Here is a 16,996-nt window from a genome sequence, read left to right as displayed (position 1 = left end):
TGCACACAGGCTCATGCACACAGGCACGTGTAAACATACATGCACGCACAGGCACAAATACATATATGTGTAAACACAGACACACACAATTCACACATGTGTGTACACAGGCACTCACAGACACACACATACGCACTCAGGTACTCACAAGATGCACGCACATGCACGCACATACACAGATACATGTGCACGTGCGCACACATGTACACACAGGCACTCGCAAACACACATACCTACACACACTCAGGCATTCACACATACGCGCACATGTACACATGCATGCACGTGCACACACAGGTACACACACACCTTGGAGGCGATGGGAAGGATGCCTATTGACATGGGTCATGCAGACTGACTCCAGGCCAGTCGGGGGAGCCGTCACAAACACTGCGTGTGCTCGGTGGCTGAAACCAGCTCGCAGCATGGCCGCGGCCTGCAGGTCCGCATCGCCGGTCACACACGGCGGTCACTGGGGTTAATTTTAATTCGCCCACTCGGTTGCTCATGGGGAGCTGGGTCAGAGCGCGTGCCTGTCCTCTGCCATGAGGTGTTTTTCTCCGTGCCCAGCGTGACATGCAGTGTCATAAAGCACGCACTGATGTCCATACGTGGGACGGAGATGGTGTGTGAAGGAAACAGGCAGCACCGACGCCCAGACACTCTGCCAGAACCAATCCCGGCTGGTCCTTCTGCCCGGCGCTTCCGCTGCCATTGTGTTTGCTGAGAAGCATCGCGGCCAGAGCGCTGGGGACGTGATCCGCGATCGGGTTTGTGGTGGGCAGCGTTGTAACGGCCCGCGGGCTGCGCTTCGAAGCAGGAAATAAACACCACATCGTTTCCCTAAGGCACAGTGGACACTGCGCATTGGAAATCGCTGACACGCAGAAAGTGCCAACGCGAGGTCGCCGAGAGCCGTCCCGTTACGAGGTGGGCACCGCGCCTACGGAGCCTCATTAACCTGCACAGAGGGGGGTGGTGGCTGCTGGAGGTCCCCGAGTCAAAGGCGGAGATAACACTGCCCAGAGGACCAGTGTGAAAGCAATGTTTAAGTGGGTGGTGGGTATTAGAGAGATGATAGAGATGATAGACAATACATAAGTACATGATAGACAGATGATAGATAGATTAGATAGATAGATAGACAATACATACATAGGTAGGTAGATGGATGGATAGATAGATAGATAGATAGATAGATGATAGGTAATAGAGACATGATGAATGGGTGGATGGATGGGTGAGTGGGTGGATGGGTAGATGGATGGATGGATGGGTGGATGGATGAACAGGTAGATGCATGGATGGGTAGATGGATGAATGGGTAGATGGATGGATGGATGGGTGGGTGGATGGGTGGGTGGGTGGGTGGGTGGGTGGGTGGGTGGATGGATGGATGGGTGGATGGATGGGTGGGTGGACGGATGAGGGACAGTGAAGGGAAATCCCAGTGCATGCTGGGAAGGCCTGCTGACAGGGGCTTTCTGTTAAGTAGCTTCACAAAGTATTTCGAATTTGAACACTAACACATTCCCTCACCAGTGACAGTCCGCACACCTGAGCTCTCCTCCCCCCTCCTCCGTTAGCATTTCATCAGACAGTTCGTGGCCACGAGAGAGGCCCAGCCACACGAGTGAGGCCCAGCCACACGAGTGAGGCCCAGCCACATGAGTGAGCCCTTGAATTTTGCTCCCCAAGAGCAGCACGAGCCCAGGACCCCCCCGTATGTTAGTGTGAAGGTTGGTTTTCATCTCTGACATCTCGTCACCCGGACACGAGGCCGGCACCTCGGCCGGCAGTGTCACTCTGCCTGTTCCTCCACGCTGGGGCTGGGCGGGCCCTCTCTTAGTCCCCACTTGGTCTTTTCCCTCTGGAGCCCCAGTTATCCCGCCTTAATACCGTGTTTCCCCGAAAATAAGACCTAGTGCATGGAAAGATAAGACATCCCCTGAAAATAAGGCCTAGCGCAACTTTGGGAGAAAAAATTAATATAAGACACTGTCTTATTTTCGGGGAAACAGGGTGGCAGGTCTCTTTCCGCTCTGAGCCCTGAGTCCTGTTCTCCCGCTGCCCGGATGCTCCCTCTGCACAGCTACCCTCACCGCGGGAAAATGTGTCTCCTTCAATGTGGACTCTCTCTCCCAGGACAAACGTCCTGGTCTTTCCTGAGCTCCCAGCGTCTCAGACGTGGGTGTGAAGCTGAGGAGCAAACCGGCTGAAGGAAGGCCCTGCTCATTTTCCTCCGCGGTCAGAGTGTCAGCCTGAGGATGGGAGGTTGCGGGTTCGATTCTGGTCACGGGCAGTACCTGGCTTGCAGGCTCCATCCCGGGTGGTCAGGGCACGAGTAGGAAGCAGCCAATCGCTGTGTCTCTCTCACGTGGGTGTTTCTCTCTGTCTGTCTCCCTCCCTGCTATGTTCTCCAAAATCCATGGAAACCATATCCGTGGGTGAGAATTCACAGGGGGAAAAACAACCCAGGCCTCGCGCCTTCTCAGGGGAATGCCGGCTCCAGAGGCCCGCAGGCCGCCCAAGGCCGATCACAAACCAAACTGAAAACCAATAAGGACGACGAAAGCCGGTGTCAGATGCAGAGGAGTTTATTGGGTCGGAGGAGCGGGAACCCCACCGTTGGTGGGAGGAGGGACGCAGTGGGACCGGCTGCTTCGGAGCCACAGCTGCGGCCGCAGGTGGACAGGCGTTGATTCGCTGGTTGAAGAGCTGGTCAGGCAGGAGACCGTCAGAGAGGGGGGAGCAGGCGCTGGGGGTCGGCTCCCCGGGCAGGCCAGCAGCATGGACACAGGCCACTCCGGGGCAGCAGCATCCACACCCATGGCTCAGAGGACGGAGCCACAGACCCCGCCACCCAGGGGCCTGGCGCCCGGGGACCCGCAGCCCAGAGCCCCAGGGCAGGTCCTGCTGGGACCGCAGAGCACGGGTGTCTTCGGACCACAGCAGGACACCGGGGTCCTCGGGATCCTCGGTCCAAGGCAGGGTGAGGGGGTCCTCGGTCCACAGCAGGACACCGGGGTCCTCGGGGTCCTCGGTCCACAGCAGGGCGACGGGGTCCTGGGGCCACGGCAGGGCGAGAGGTCCCTCAGGCCAAGGCAGGGCGAGGGGGTCCTCGGTCCACAGCTGGGGGGCATCGGGCAGCTGGGGGGCTCCCGGCAGGTCCCCTGGCGGCCCCTGGGGGGAGAGGGGCCCCGAGGGCAGGGGCTTGGTGCACAGGAGGCCGGGCAGGGGCTGGGGGCACAGGGGGCCGGGCAGGGGCTAGGGGCGCAGGGGGCCGAGCTGTAGACCAGGTTGCTGGGGTGGGAGCCGCAGGAGGGGCCAGCGGTGCACTGGGGGCCCCCGAGGGAGCCGGAGCAGAGGGTCCTGGGACAGCCGCTGAGGGACATGGCGATGGATCGAGGCAGGTCAGCGAGAGGAGCCGGCAGAGGTCGGAGTGTGGTGCCGTGGTCCGCGGCCACGTTATATGCCGGCGCCCAGGTGTGATGGGGGCCCTCCCGCCGTTTATGGGGTGACGGGGCCGGCGTGGGGGTCACGGGCAGCCGTCACGCTCCAATTGCCCTTAATCCCGGAGGCACTCAGGGCGGCGGCTCACTTCCTCCCGGTTCCCTCGCGGCCGATCCCCACCCTCCCTGCGTCTGAGGGCCGAGAGCTCGTCCGGCCGGGACTGCATGGCCCCCTCTTCACTCCCCTGCTCCCCCCCCACCCCTCCCACCTCCACCCCTCTTCCCTCCCCCACCCCCCCAACCCCACCCCCCACCACCACCCCTCTTCCCTCCCCCACCCCCCCAGCCCCACCCCCCCACCCCCTGCCGGCAGCTCCGCATTGGCGTCGGGTCGGACCCCATCATGGGGCCCAGGCCCTGCCCCGGGCGCCAACCCATGGGCCACGTCACAGGACGCCTTCGCCTCGACCTCTCCGTTTCTCAGACCAGTAACTCCCCCGACCTGCCCGGACCCGAGCCCGGACCCGAGCCTGGCCCGGACCCCCAGGGCACTCCCCCTGGAGAAGCCCCGAGTCCTTCCAGCTTCTCCCCGGCCGGCCGGGGCCGTGGCCTCAGCCTCGGTTTGCAGGGACCTGATCCCGCTCTGCACCCCTTCGCCTCGCGCCCCCTCCCGGCGACCCTGCCGGCCAGCGCCCGTTCCTCTGCCCGTCCGCCTCTGCACCCGCCCATCGAGTGGCTCCCCCATCAGGGCCCGCCCCCGTGTCCATGGGACCGGGCCTGCCCACGTGGCTCCGCCGACCACGTGGGACCCGGGCCTGCCCACGTGGCTCCGCCGACCACGTGGGACCCGGGCCTGCCCACGTGGCTCCGCCGGCCGCGCACGGAGCCGATGGCACCGGCTCCTGGCAAGGCGCTCACTTCCTTCCTGGGATCGGGTTTGGCTCTCGGCCTCCGGCGCTGGGGGCCGCGTGGAGGGCGCTCCCTGTGCTCCCCCGACGCCTGGCTGAGGTTCGGCTTTACGTGTTTGCCGACAGCCTGGCTGTGGACGCCGGTCTGGGCGGTCTCTGCGCCGCTCGCCGTTTTGGTGCTGAGTTTCTCGGTGGGAGGACCTGTGCAGCCATAGCTGCAGTTACTGCCTTAACCCGACTCGCACTCAGGAGCGGCTGCTCCCGGAGCGGGGCCGGGAGGGTGGGGCTCTGTGGGGGGCTTGGGGGACTCAGGAGGCTCCGGGGAGCTCAGGGGGCCTCGGGGGAGAAGGCTCCAGGGGGCTCCAGGGGGCTCCAGGGGGCTCCAGGGGGCTCAGGGGGCTCCAGGGGGCTCTAGGGAGCTGGGGGGCTCCAGGGGGCTCTGGGGGGCTCCGTGGGCTCCATGGGGGGGGGCTTAGAGTGCTCAGGGGAGGGGGCTCCGGGGGCTCCACAGCCCCATCAGCCACGGGGAAACGGAGTCCCAGAGCGGCCCACGCGGCCCTCCTGAGGCCCAGGGAGGTCAGAGCGAAGCTGACCAGGCCCACGGCCCCCACAGGCAGAGCCCGGCTCCCGGCACCCGCCTGCCCGCCCGCTGAGGGGCCGCAGGTCCACGGTCACGGCCCGGACGGAACCTCAGGGGGATTCACACGGGAGCCGCCCGCAGAGCCTGGTCCCCTTTCCCGGGGGCTCGGCCAGGACAGCCCAGACCTCCATGGTCTGTCTACAGTGAAGGCGGCTTCACCTCGGGGCCCAAGAAAGAGGAACAAATACTTGGATTAATGGAGAGAGAGAGAGAGAGAGAGAGAGAGAAGAAGAAGAAGAAGGAGGAGGAGGAGGAGGAGGAGGAGGAAGAGGAGGAGGAGGAGGAGGAGGGGGAGAGGGACGGGGAGAAGGTTAGGAGGGGACAATCTTGCTGGCGCCCATCTGGCCGCTGAGGGCCCGGTGTTCTGTCCGGATTGACTCGGGGAAATGGAGTTGGGGGCTGTCACGGACGAGGCCCTTAAGGACCCAGAATTCACCCGCTTTATCCCAAGCCCCCAGCTCCTCTGTCCGCGGTCTCTCCCTGACGGAACCGGGCGGCGGGCGGCGGGCGGCGGGCGGCGGGCGGGGCCCACCCGTCCTGAGCAGACCGAGTGCGTCCTCATCACAGGCGGGACGCTCGGACCCATTACATCCACCAAACTCACACCCGGGCCGGCAGGCCGGCTCCTCACTCCGCTTAGACGGTGACGTGTCTCGTCTCACGAAGAGTTGGCTCTGCTTTTAAAAAATGACGTTTTAACACCCGACGCTCCTGCCTGCCGGCCGCGCCCGCCCCGGGCGGCGAGCACCCGGCTCCCGGGGGCGGGGTGAGTGGGTGGGTGAGTGGGTGCCCCAGCCCGCCCTCCTGACTAGGCCGTTTTCCATGGGAGCCGCTGGGCACCCCGCAGGATGCTGTGAATCACTCGTGATGCTCGTAAACGTGTCCCTCGGAAAAGAAGGAACGAAAGCAGTCGCTTCTGGAACGTTCCGTCCCTGCGTGCGCACAGGCTGAGCGAGAGGGGAGCGCTGGGTGGGTCCCGGGGAGACGTGGGAAGGGGAAGCTGTGTTCCTCTCAGAGGCGGAGGTGCCAACGCGACAGAATAACAGCCGTGAGGGCCCGCCCGCCCCGGGCACCGGTGGCCGCGGCCCTCGCCCCACACTCCGCTCGCAGGCCGGGGGCCGGCGCCTCCCGTCGGGCAGCGGGGAGGCCGTGGGAGAAATGGGGGCCCTGTGCCCCGTCCGCGTTTCCCTCCTGCACACGCTCCCCGGCCCAGCTCTGCCCGCCAGGCCTGAGGGCTCCCCTGTCCGCCCGGCTGCCTCCCCCGAGGGAGGGGCTCCGCGGGGTGTGGGCGGGGAGCCCCGCTCAGGGCGAGGGACCGAGCGCTCCGCCTCTCTCCGCTGGTCACCTGCCCCACGTGCACCCCTCTGCTCCTCACGGCCGCCACGCAGCACCCCAGCCTGCAGCACCCCAGCCCGCTGCACCCCATTCCCCAGCCCTCAGCACCCCAGACTGCAGCACCCCATTCCCCCAGCCCTCAGCACCCCAGACTGCAGCACCCCATTCCCCCAGCCTGCAGCACCCCAGCCCGCTGCACCCCATTCCCCCAGCCTGCAGCACCCCAGCCTGCAGCACCCCAGCCCGCTGCACCCCATTCCCCAGCCCTCAGCACCCCAGACTGCAGCACCCCATTCCCCCAGCCCTCAGCACCCCAGACTGCAGCACCCCATTCCCCCAGCCCTCAGCACCCCAGACTGCAGCACCCCATTCCCCCAGCCCTCAGCACCCCAGACTGCAGCACCCCATTCCCCCAGCCCTCAGCACCCCAGACTGCAGCACCCCATTCCCCCAGCCCTCAGCACCCCAGACTGCAGCACCCCATTCCCCCAGCCCTCAGCACCCCAGACTGCTGCACCCCATTCCCCCAGCCCGCAGCACCCCAGACTGCAGCACCCCATTCCCCCAGCCCTCAGCACCCCAGACTGCTGCACCCCAGACTGCTGCACCCCATTCCCCAGCCCTCAGCACCCCAGACTGCTGCACCCCATTCCCCCAGCCCTCAGCACCCCAGACTGCAGCACCCCATTCCCCCAGCCCTCAGCACCCCAGACTGCAGCACCCCATTCCCCCAGCCCGCAGCACCCCAGCCCGCTGCACCCCATTCCCCCAGCCCTCAGCACCCCAGACTGCTGCACCCCATTCCCCCAGCCCGCAGCACCCCAGACTGCTGCACCCCAGACTGCTGCACCCCAGACTGCTGCACCCCATTCCCCAGCCCTCAGCACCCCAGACTGCTGCACCCCATTCCCCCAGCCCGCAGCACCCCAGACTGCTGCACCCCATTCCCCCAGCCCGCAGCACCCCAGACTGCTGCACCCCATTCCCCCAGCCCTCAGCACCCCGTGTCCCTTATGCCTCCAGCTCCGCGCCACCTGCTCTCTGGCTTAATGGAAAGGCCTGCCCCTGGTGGCGGACGCCTCTGCCCCGGGGACCTCTCTGGCCTCCGGAGACGGTGGGTTCCCGATCCCCTCAAACACGAGAAAGAAATGAGGTCACAGAGAGAAACACGGCAAACCTGAGGCAGCTTCCCGGCCCCAAAACCCATATCCGTGAGCATCGCATCCTACTGTGCGCCCTCTCCCCGCCCACCCCTCTGAAATGAAACATATGGACATTACAGAGACACCCGCCCGCCCGCCCCCTCCCGCCTCCCAGGCCTCCAGCGTGACTCAGTGTTGAGAGCCTTCCAGGGAATTTTCCTGACACAATTTGTAAATGTGATGTTTATTGTTTTATTATTATTTTCAATTAAAAGTGCATTTTTATTGTACTAGTACATGTATTTGTAATTTCATGATAACATGTTTTAAAAATATAACCCTGCTGATAATTATGTATTTGTGTTTTTGTTGTTGCTTTTTGCTAATCCTCACCTAAGGACATTTCTCCATTGATTTTTTTTAGAGAGAGAGGGAGGGAGGGAGGGAGGGAGGGAGAAAAGGAGGGAGGAAAGGAGAAACAGAGAGAGGGAGGAACATCAATCTGAGAAAGACATGTGGGTTCGATTCCCAGTCCAGGCACATGCCCAGGTTTTGGGCTCGATCCCGGGTCAGAGTACATACAGGAGGCAACCAATCAATGTTTCTCTCTCTCTCTCCCTCTCCCTTCCTCTCTCTAAAAATTAATAATATATTTTTAAATACTTTAAAGTGATAAAATATGTTTGCCTTTTGCTGCAGAATGTAAATTTCCACTCACTAGATGTGTGATGGTATCTTCACTGTGACATCACAGTGTCAGTCCCCATGACCTCACTATGACATCACACATCAGTCCCCATGACTTTACTATGATATCACGATGTCAGTCCCATGACCTCACTGTGACATCACAGTGCCAGGCCTCACTGTGACATCACGGTGTCAGTCTTCATTACCTCACTATGACATCGCAGTGTCAGAGCAAGCATGAGAGTCCTGAAGAGTGCTTTGTGACCAGAAACGCCCTCCCAGGGCTCCCAGTTCTTTAGACGTGTGCGGGTAAGAGGTTAGCAAGTCCAGCGGTCAATGTTAACACACCCATGTCTTCTCCCCCTGGCCAGGCTGGCCAGACCCAACCCATGAACAAATTCATGCACCGGGCCTCTAACCCTCTAACACACACACACACACACACACACACACACACACACACACTCACACGGAGTGGCCAGGTTATCATGCATTTGGAGATCATCGTCATCTGGACGCTCGGTGTCGATGCACCAGAGCTTTCAATCCCCTCGCCCACGACGGCTCGTGGCCGTGTCCAGGACTGGTCTCGGAAGGCTCCTCACCCCGAGCGGGGCCTCCTCCTGGCATCGGCTCTCGGGGATGTCCGTCTCCCCCCGCCCATGGGAGGGGCGGGCGGCGCGGACATGACGTGGTGGAGTGCCCGTGACACACGCGTGGCGGGTGGGTGTGCTGCAGTGCCCATGACACAGGAGTGGCGGGTGGGCGTGCTGTAGTGCCCATGACACACGCGTGGCAGGTGGGCGTGCTGCGGGGGCAGGGCCCCGACGGGAGAGGCCCCGTAAACGCCAGATGAAGGGGTGAGCTCACCGCCGTCCCCAGGGAACGGCCGGCCGGGCGCGTTCACATGGACTCACCTGTGGAGGCGGTGATGGGGCGCCCCGCCCGGCCGGGAGGGTATAAACGCCGGCCGGCCCGGGCGGCAGTCTCCCGGCTCCGCTCGCCGACCTGCCCTCGCTGATCCGCCTTCGCCATGTCCCACAGCGGCCGCCCCGGGACCCTCTCCTCCGGCTCCCCCGGGGGCCCCTCCTGTGGCTCCCGCCCCAGCAACCTGGTCTACCGCCCGTCCCCCTGCGCCCCCAGCCCCTGCCCGGCCCCCTGCTCCCCCAGCCCCTGCCCGGCCCCCTGCGCCCCCAGCCCCTGCCCGCGGGGCCCCTCTCCCCACGGGGGCCGCCAGGAGCCCTGCCGGGAGCCCCCCAGCTGCCCGACGCCCCCCAGCCGCGGCCCCCGCACCTCCTTGCTCTGCGGGACGCCCCGGCCCGGGCCCCTGGGCTGCGGGTCCCCCGGCCTCAGGCCCCTGGGCCACGGGGCCTATGGGCTCCCTCCCCAGAGCTACGGGTCCGGGTTCTGCCGCCCCAGCTGCTCGCCTTCGAGGGTCACCCAGGCCTCCTGCTACAGACCGGCCTGGGGGTGTCACCGCCGCTGAGCGTCCAGAGCCCCCCCCGGGCGTCCTGCCCGCCCCAGCGCCCGGCTCGGACCTGCCCCGTCTCCGCCGGCCACGGGGCATCGCCTGCTCGTCCTCCGCCAGCCTCTCACCTCCTCTCCGGCCCAGACACGACGGAAAGACTTTGTCTCGGGAATTCCACAGCGAACGGGTCCGCTCTCCGCGGGACAGGGCAGGCAGGGCCCGGGGCGTCTGTGAATGTGAGATGCCGGGTCTCGGCCCCTAATACATCCCTGACGAGAGCCGTGTGTTTGTGCTGGTTGTTCGCTCGCCGGGCGTGGACTGGGGCCTGTGAAGGGAGTTGTGAGCAGATGCAGGTGCCCTGGAAATGGCTGTGCATTGGAGGGAGGTGGGGATTGAACACCTTTTGTGGGACCTCAGGCGGCACGTCGCTGGCTCTGGTTTGAATGCGCGGACGTTTGCGGGTTACAATCTCCGAACGAGGAGTGAGATCGAGTCCCCCGAAGACGGGCCCTTGGGCGTCACGCCGCTGGGTGGGCGCCGTTTTGTGGGGAACAGGGAGGAAAACGTCTGCTCCGAGGGGGGTCAGGGTCATGCAGGACAGAACACGTGAGCAGCGGCGGGGCCTCAGAGCACAGCTTCCCGTCGGCAGAGGAGACGGAAAGGCAGCGAGAGATCTGTGAGCAGACAGCGAGGCAGTGACGGGCGGAGGCTCAGACACCAGAGGAGCTTCTCCCTGTGAAGTGGGTGGAGGAGAGAGGAGGCAGACACGGGGACAGGCAGGCAGCCAGCGCACGGGGAGGACGGGAGAAACTGCTGAATCCGAGTCCGTGTCCGGCCGTGCGAACACACCAGCCAGAGTCAGTGAGTGGAGATATTAGACACCGGTGTCATTCACCGTGTGAGAGCGGTCAGCCCCGTGTCTGGTAACACGAGGGAGCCCACACCCAGCACGCCGAGGGCACGCGAGGAACGGGAAGGAGCGAGAGAGCAGGAGAAGCAACCGGAGGGGAGAAAACACAGTTCCTTTGTGCTCAGTCACGTCAGGCTGATGATGGGATTTTAAACGGGAAGGAAGGAAGGTGGACAATAAAAGCCTCAATTTCTAAAGAAAGAAGCTCTAGACAACTTGACTAGTGAGTGTTTTGGGTGTTTTTTTGTTTTTGTTATTTTTTTTGTTTTTTTCCCAGAAATGAAGGGGAAATGGAGACATTTTTAGGCAATCAAAGCCGAATTTGTCACCCGCCTTCCTGTACTAAAATATACAGTAAGTGTCTAAAGCAAAACGATCCCAGAATCTAGTGAAAGGATGTAGGAGGGAGGAATCGTAAACAAAGGCGAGATGTCAGACAAAGTTAAGAAAATACCGCCCACAAAAACATGAGAATCACGAACAGGGACAGATCCAGAGGCAGAGGAGCGTCGGTCAGACTGCCAGGCCTCAGAGGGAAGGCAGGGGAGGGCGGGCAGAAGGAGATGAACCCAAGGACGTGTGTGCATGCGTGTAAGCCTCACCATGAACACGGACACCAGGGGGGAGGGCGCGAGTGGGGCGGGGGTTGGTTGCGGGGTTAGTGTAGGGATGAAGATACATATGTAATATCTTAATCAATAAAGAACTTAAAAAAAAGGCATTAAAAGAAAAATAAAACAGCAAACAAAAACACGGGGACAAACATCCATCCACAAGCCTAAGCATCCATGACATTAAAATACAGAAATTCCAAAGACGCCGAAATGCTTGCGGGGGGGGGGGGGGGGGAAGGTCAGTGGCCTTACAGTTCCCAGCATGCTTGTGTTCCAGAGGAAATGGGGAAAGCGTGCATGCCTCCCGGCCAGCGTGGCTCAGGGGTGAGCGTCGACCTACGAACCAGGAGGTCAGGGTTCGACTCCCGGTCAGGGCACAGGCCTGGGTTGCGGGATCGATCCCCAGTGGGGGCGTGCAGAAGTCAGCCAATCGATGACTATCTCTCATCATGGATGTTTCTCTCTCTCTCTCTCTGTCTCTCTCTCTCTCTCTCTCTCTCTCTCTCTCTCTCTCTCTCCTTTCCTCTCTGAGATCAATGAAAACATATTTTTAAAACGTCTTCATGTTTATCAGCGAACCAGCAGCGCCGCTGTGTCTCAGCAGCGCTATCCGCCGGAACTCAGATGCCGGACGGACCTGGACCCTCACCTCCCAGCGTCCGGCGTCCACCAGCCACATGCGTCCACCTTGCCCTTGAAACGTGGCGAAGGTGGCCGAGGGACTGAATGCCACCTGAACCTAATCCGTGCGATTGAATCCCTGGCTCCGCTCCTGGGGCAGGGCCGAGGGCACCCTGTCAGTGAGCAACGGAATAACCCTGCCTGTGTCCCCCAGGGCCATGGTCGGCAAACTGTGGCTTGAGAGCCACACGCGGCTCTCTGGCCCCTTGAGTGTGGCTCTTCCACAAAACACCACGGCCTGGGCGAGTCTGTGTTGAAGAAGTGGCGCTAGAAGAAGTTTAAGTTTAAAAAGTGTGGCTCTCCCTAAGAAATGTCAATCGTGCTGTTGGTGTTTGGCTCTGTGGACGGAGGAGTTTGCCGACCACGGCCTTAGGCCAAAGCAGCTAGGATTCTGCAGGCGGTCTCCAGAGCGTGCGGTGAGGGTCCGGGAGGGAATGGGTTGACAGGCCAGCGCCGTGTGATGTGTTCTCGGAGACGCAGACGGACAACAGGCTCAGTCAGGCTCGGGCGGGCCTTGGCCAGGGATGGGCCGCCGAGGACGTGACTCCACCACGGCTGCCTTTTCATCGGAAAGGTCTCACCTCAGACCACCTGTGCTCACTCCCGGGCTCTGGGTCTGCGAGGCAGCCGCGCAGGCCGCCCTGAGCCTCAGCCAGCACAGGGCCCTCCGTCCACGGCTCTGCCTCCAGCCACCGCCCGGCCGCCCTGTTAGCACCTTCCTTTTAAAAACAACAACATGTTTCTATTGATTTCAGAGGGGAAGGGAGAGGGAGAGAGAGAAACATCAATGACGAGAGAGAATCATGGACCAGCCGCCTCCTGCACACCCCCTACCAGGGATCGAGCCTGCAACCCGGGCCTGTGCCCTTGACCGGGATCGAACCCATGACCCTTCAGTCTGCAGGCTGACACTCTATCCACTGAGCCAACACCGGCCAGGGCTACAAGTTGTTTTGAAGACAGTAAACAAATGATATAAAAGCGAATACGTGAACGCGGCATGAGATCTTACTTTAAATCTGCTGCATGTCTCCCTTTGTGGCATCAGAGCAGGTGGACGGGGAACAGCTGGGAGGACAGGAGAGACAGACACTCGGCAGAGTGCGTCCCCCGGCCCGTCTGCACAGGCACCGGGCATCCTCCAGGGAGCGCATTCCCCGCGTGCGGATTCAAAGTGTTGGGACCGTCACAGGTCACAGGCCACAGGCCACAGGTCACAGGTCACAGGTCACAGGCCACAGGCCACAGGTCACAGGTCACAGGAGCAGCCAGAGCTGCAGCCCAGAGTCACACGGGAGACGGACGGGGGCAGGGGCCACCCGGAGCAGCTGTGTGTTGTGTGCAAACCTACGCCAGCCCGGCAGCACCTGCAGGCCACTCGGCAGGAAGCGGCCAGCAGCGGGGCCGGCTAGCAGGCCGGGCAGGAAAAGCAGGATCCACAGCTGGGAGGCGAGAAGCTCAGGGGCCTCAGCCCTGACCTGCCACCCAGAGCCCCAGGGCAAGGGGGTCCCCCAGGGACCGCAGGGCGAGGGGGTCCCCAGGCCACAGCGGGGCATTGGGCAGCTGGGGGCAGCCCGCAGGTCTCCTGGCAGCCCCTGTGGAGAGAGGGGCCCCTGAGGGAGCAGAGTGGTCCCGGAGCAGCCACCGGGACATGTGCAGACGTGACTTACAGTGAGAAGGTGCTGAGGCCCGGCCGGTGTGGCTCAGTGGTGAGCATCAATCTATGACACAGGAGGAGAGGGTTCGATTCCCAGTCAGGGCACAGGCCCGGGTTGTGGGCTCCATCCACAGTGTGGGGCGTGAAGGAGGCAGCCGGTCCACGATTCTCTCTCATCATCGCCGTTTCTCTCTCCCTCTCCTTTCCTCTCTGAAATCCTAAAAACATATTTAGAAGAAGCAGCTCTGGTGTGAAAGCCACGCCTCGGATGGGGCGTGTCACCGTCTCGCTGGGAGTGCCGTCAGCTCAACGCAGGCTCCTCCCGCTTTAATGGGCCGTAAAGTCACCACGTCATACGTGTGCGGCTGGAACACACAGGGCGGCACCTTCAAAACTCCTCAGAGCCATCGTCCTTCCCGTGAGGTGTTCACGTGCAATTTTCCAACGCCTCCCGCAGAGGTTAGACCCTTCGCCTCAATAAACTGATGAACAAAAACAGACCCAGAGACAGGGAAGCATCAATCAGACCATCAAACCTCAGAGGGAAGGCAGGGGAGGGTGGGAGTAACGGTGAGAGATCAACCAGAAAATTTGTACGCATGCATACAAACCTAACTAATGGACACAGACACCAGTGGGGGTGAGGGTGTGAGAGGGGGGTTGGGGGGCAATGGGAGAATAAGGACACATGTAATACCTTAATCAATAAAGAAAAAAAGAACAGGAAAAAAAAAACCACAAAAGAACAGAAGCTGGAACTGCCTTACGACCAGGCAGCCCCGGTTCTGGGTGTGAGGCTGAAGAGCTCTGACCCCCTAATTCCAAAGGATACCTGCACCCCGATGTCCATCGCAGCGCCATGGACAACAGAAATGACATGGGTCCGCCCACATGCCCATCGATAAACATGCCAACAGGAAGGCTGGCTGCGCGTACACGTGTGCGAATGGAGTGTTACTCAGCCGTAAAACCGGAATCTTCCTGTTGGTGCCAGCACGGAGGGCGGAGAGCGTGATGCCGAGTGAAATGAGCCGTCGGAGAAGGACAAGGACAGTGTGATCCCACTAAAGAGCAAAATAAAGGAACGAGCAGAACCGAACCAGACTCACAGACAGAGAACAGCCTGGCGGGGCTGGACGGGAGGGGGCCGGGGGCCGGGGGCCGGGGGAAGGATGGAGAAGCACAGGTTGGCGGCTACAATACAGTCATGGGAGGTACAGTCCAGCACAGGGACCATCATCCTGACTAATAAAAGCCTCGTATGCAAATCGAACAGCGGAACCACCTGTGGAATGACGGGTCTCTATGACACGCACTGACCACCAGGGGGCAGGTGCTCAGCACAGGAGCCGCTCCAGCCCACAGGCCCCAGGCCAGCCAAGGCGGGTGCCAGTGGAGGGGCCCAGATCGCCAGCCAGGCCTCGGGACCCTATCCCTGCACGAACTCCGTTCACCAGCCTCTGTGTGGTGTCAGGGGGTATGGGCAGCATCGGAGGGTCACTCTGTAAAGTCTACGAGGTCCATTCACTGTGCTGTGCATCCAAAACGAACACAGGAGATGCGGGATGTGAACTGTAATTGCCAATAATAATAATAATAATATAATAATAATAAAATATTAAAAATAAATCCACAGCCCTAACCAGTGTGGCTCAGTGGATAGAGCATCAGCCTGCGAACTTAAGGGTCCCAGGTTCGATTCTGGCCAAGGGCATGTACCTTGATTGTGAGCACATCTCCAGTGGGGGGAGTGTAGGAGGCAGCTGATCGATGTTTCTCTCTCATGGGTGTTTCTAGCTCTCTATCCCTCTCTCTTCCTCTCTGTAAAAAAATCAATAAAATATATTTAAAATAAATAAATGAATAAATCCACGCACAGAGAGGCGGGGCACTGGGCTTTAAGGAAACGCAGAGCCAGACGTGCTGGGCCCCGTGCAGCGCCGCTCCCCGCTGGGCCGGGCGGGTGTTTGCTGTCAGCTGCACGGACAGGGACGGAGCCGCCATCGGGGGTGAGCGCGTTCTGCTCTGGGTTCGGTGCCCACAGGGAGCGCGCTGCACGCCCCCCGGACGCCGAGGTATTTTTAGAGCCGGGAACGCACCGTGACAGCCCCGGCCCATCGCCGCACCCGTCCCAGAGGGAGGAACAAAGAGCGCCCGTGCCGCGGGGGCAATTACGGCAATTACCCCGGCCGCGGCGAGATGAAGGCGGGACGTGTGCGCCCCGAGTCGCCGCTTTGAAACCCGCGCCCCTCGTTACCGCCGCTCCCCAGGCCGGCTTTGAAGGTGGCATCGGCGCGGGCCTAATGGGCATCTGGGGAGGAAGGAGCTAATTGGGCATCTGGGGAAGAAAGGCCCTGGGCCCCGGCCGAGGTATAAAAGCTCCAGCCCAGGAGCCAGCGCCACAGCCACAGGTCCTCCCTCTCCTCCGCTGAACCAGAACCAGAACCAGAACCGAACCGAACCGCCAGCATGCCCTACAGCCGCAGCTCCGGGACCCTCTCCTCCCGCTCCCTGGGCGGCTGCCTGCGGTACCCGGCCTCCTCCTGCGGCTCCTTCTACCCCGGCAACGGCTACCCCGGCAACTGCTACCCCGGCAACAGCTACCCCGGCAGCGTGGCCTACACCCAGGGCCCCTGCCAGCAGGGCTCCCCCGCCTACAGCTGCCAGGAGACCTGCTGGGAGCCCGCTGCCTACCAGGCGCCCGGCTACGGCCGCCGGTCCTCCTCGCTCTGCCGGCCGCTCCAGGCCTCCTGCCCCGGCTCCTCCGGCTGCAGCGGCACCGGCTTCGGGCCCTGCGGTTACGGGGGCTCCCGGCCCCAGGCGCTTGGCTGCGGGTCCGGCTACTGCCGCCCGACCTACTTCTCCTCGTCCAGGCCCTACCAGGGCCCCTCCTTCCAGCCGGCCTACGGCTCCGGCTGCTACGGACAGACGTACTGACGGCCCGTCCGCGGACGCCTGACCCCTGAGCGGAGCAGCCTCCTGGGACGTCGGGCCTCGGCCTCGGCTGGACCAGGCCCACCGCAGCCTCCGGACCCGGGACCTCGCTTCCCGGGGCCCAGCTGCCTGGACCTCTCAGCCGGCCTGGGAGCCGGAGCCGCCGGTCTCTCCCCGAGGCTCAGCCCCTCCCAGGCTCTCTCCTTCGCTCCCGGGCTCTGTCCCGGTGCCGTGTCCCGTGTGGATGCGGCTGAAATAAAGGGTGTCTCTGGGTGAGCCACGCGTGCCTTGTGTTTGTCCATGCGCTGTGTGTTTGTACATGGGCTGTGTGTTCATACATGTGCTGTGTGTTTGTCCATGTGCTGTGTGTTTGTCCATGCGCTGCGTGTTTGTCCATGCGTTGTGTGTTTATATATGTGCTGTGTGTTTGTCCATGTGCTGTGTGTTTGTACATGGGCTGTGTGTTTATATATGTGCTATGCGTTTATATGTGCACTGTGTTTATACATGCGCTGCGTGTAGCGAGTGGACGCTGTGCCTCCACTGCGGCCGGAAAAGCGTGTTT

General features: G+C 62.1%; 1 protein-coding gene across 1 annotated transcript; it reads left to right on the top strand.

Moving 5' to 3' along the window:
• Positions 1-15,528: 15,528 nt before the first annotated feature.
• Positions 15,529-16,450, top strand: LOC311616119 (keratin-associated protein 13-2-like). The gene has a single exon (XM_084907342.1). It carries the CDS (start codon positions 15,967-15,969, stop codon positions 16,432-16,434), a length of 468 nt encoding a protein of 155 aa, XP_084763468.1. The 5' UTR covers positions 15,529-15,966; the 3' UTR covers positions 16,435-16,450.
• The last annotated feature ends 546 nt before the right edge of the window (positions 16,451-16,996 follow it).

Source organism: Pipistrellus hanaki (assembly GCF_964339955.1).
Source record: "Pipistrellus hanaki genome assembly, contig: scaffold_61, whole genome shotgun sequence".
In the NCBI taxonomy this organism is placed as follows: Eukaryota; Metazoa; Chordata; class Mammalia; order Chiroptera; family Vespertilionidae; genus Pipistrellus; species Pipistrellus hanaki.
This window is presented reverse-complemented; position numbering and strand designations above follow the sequence as displayed.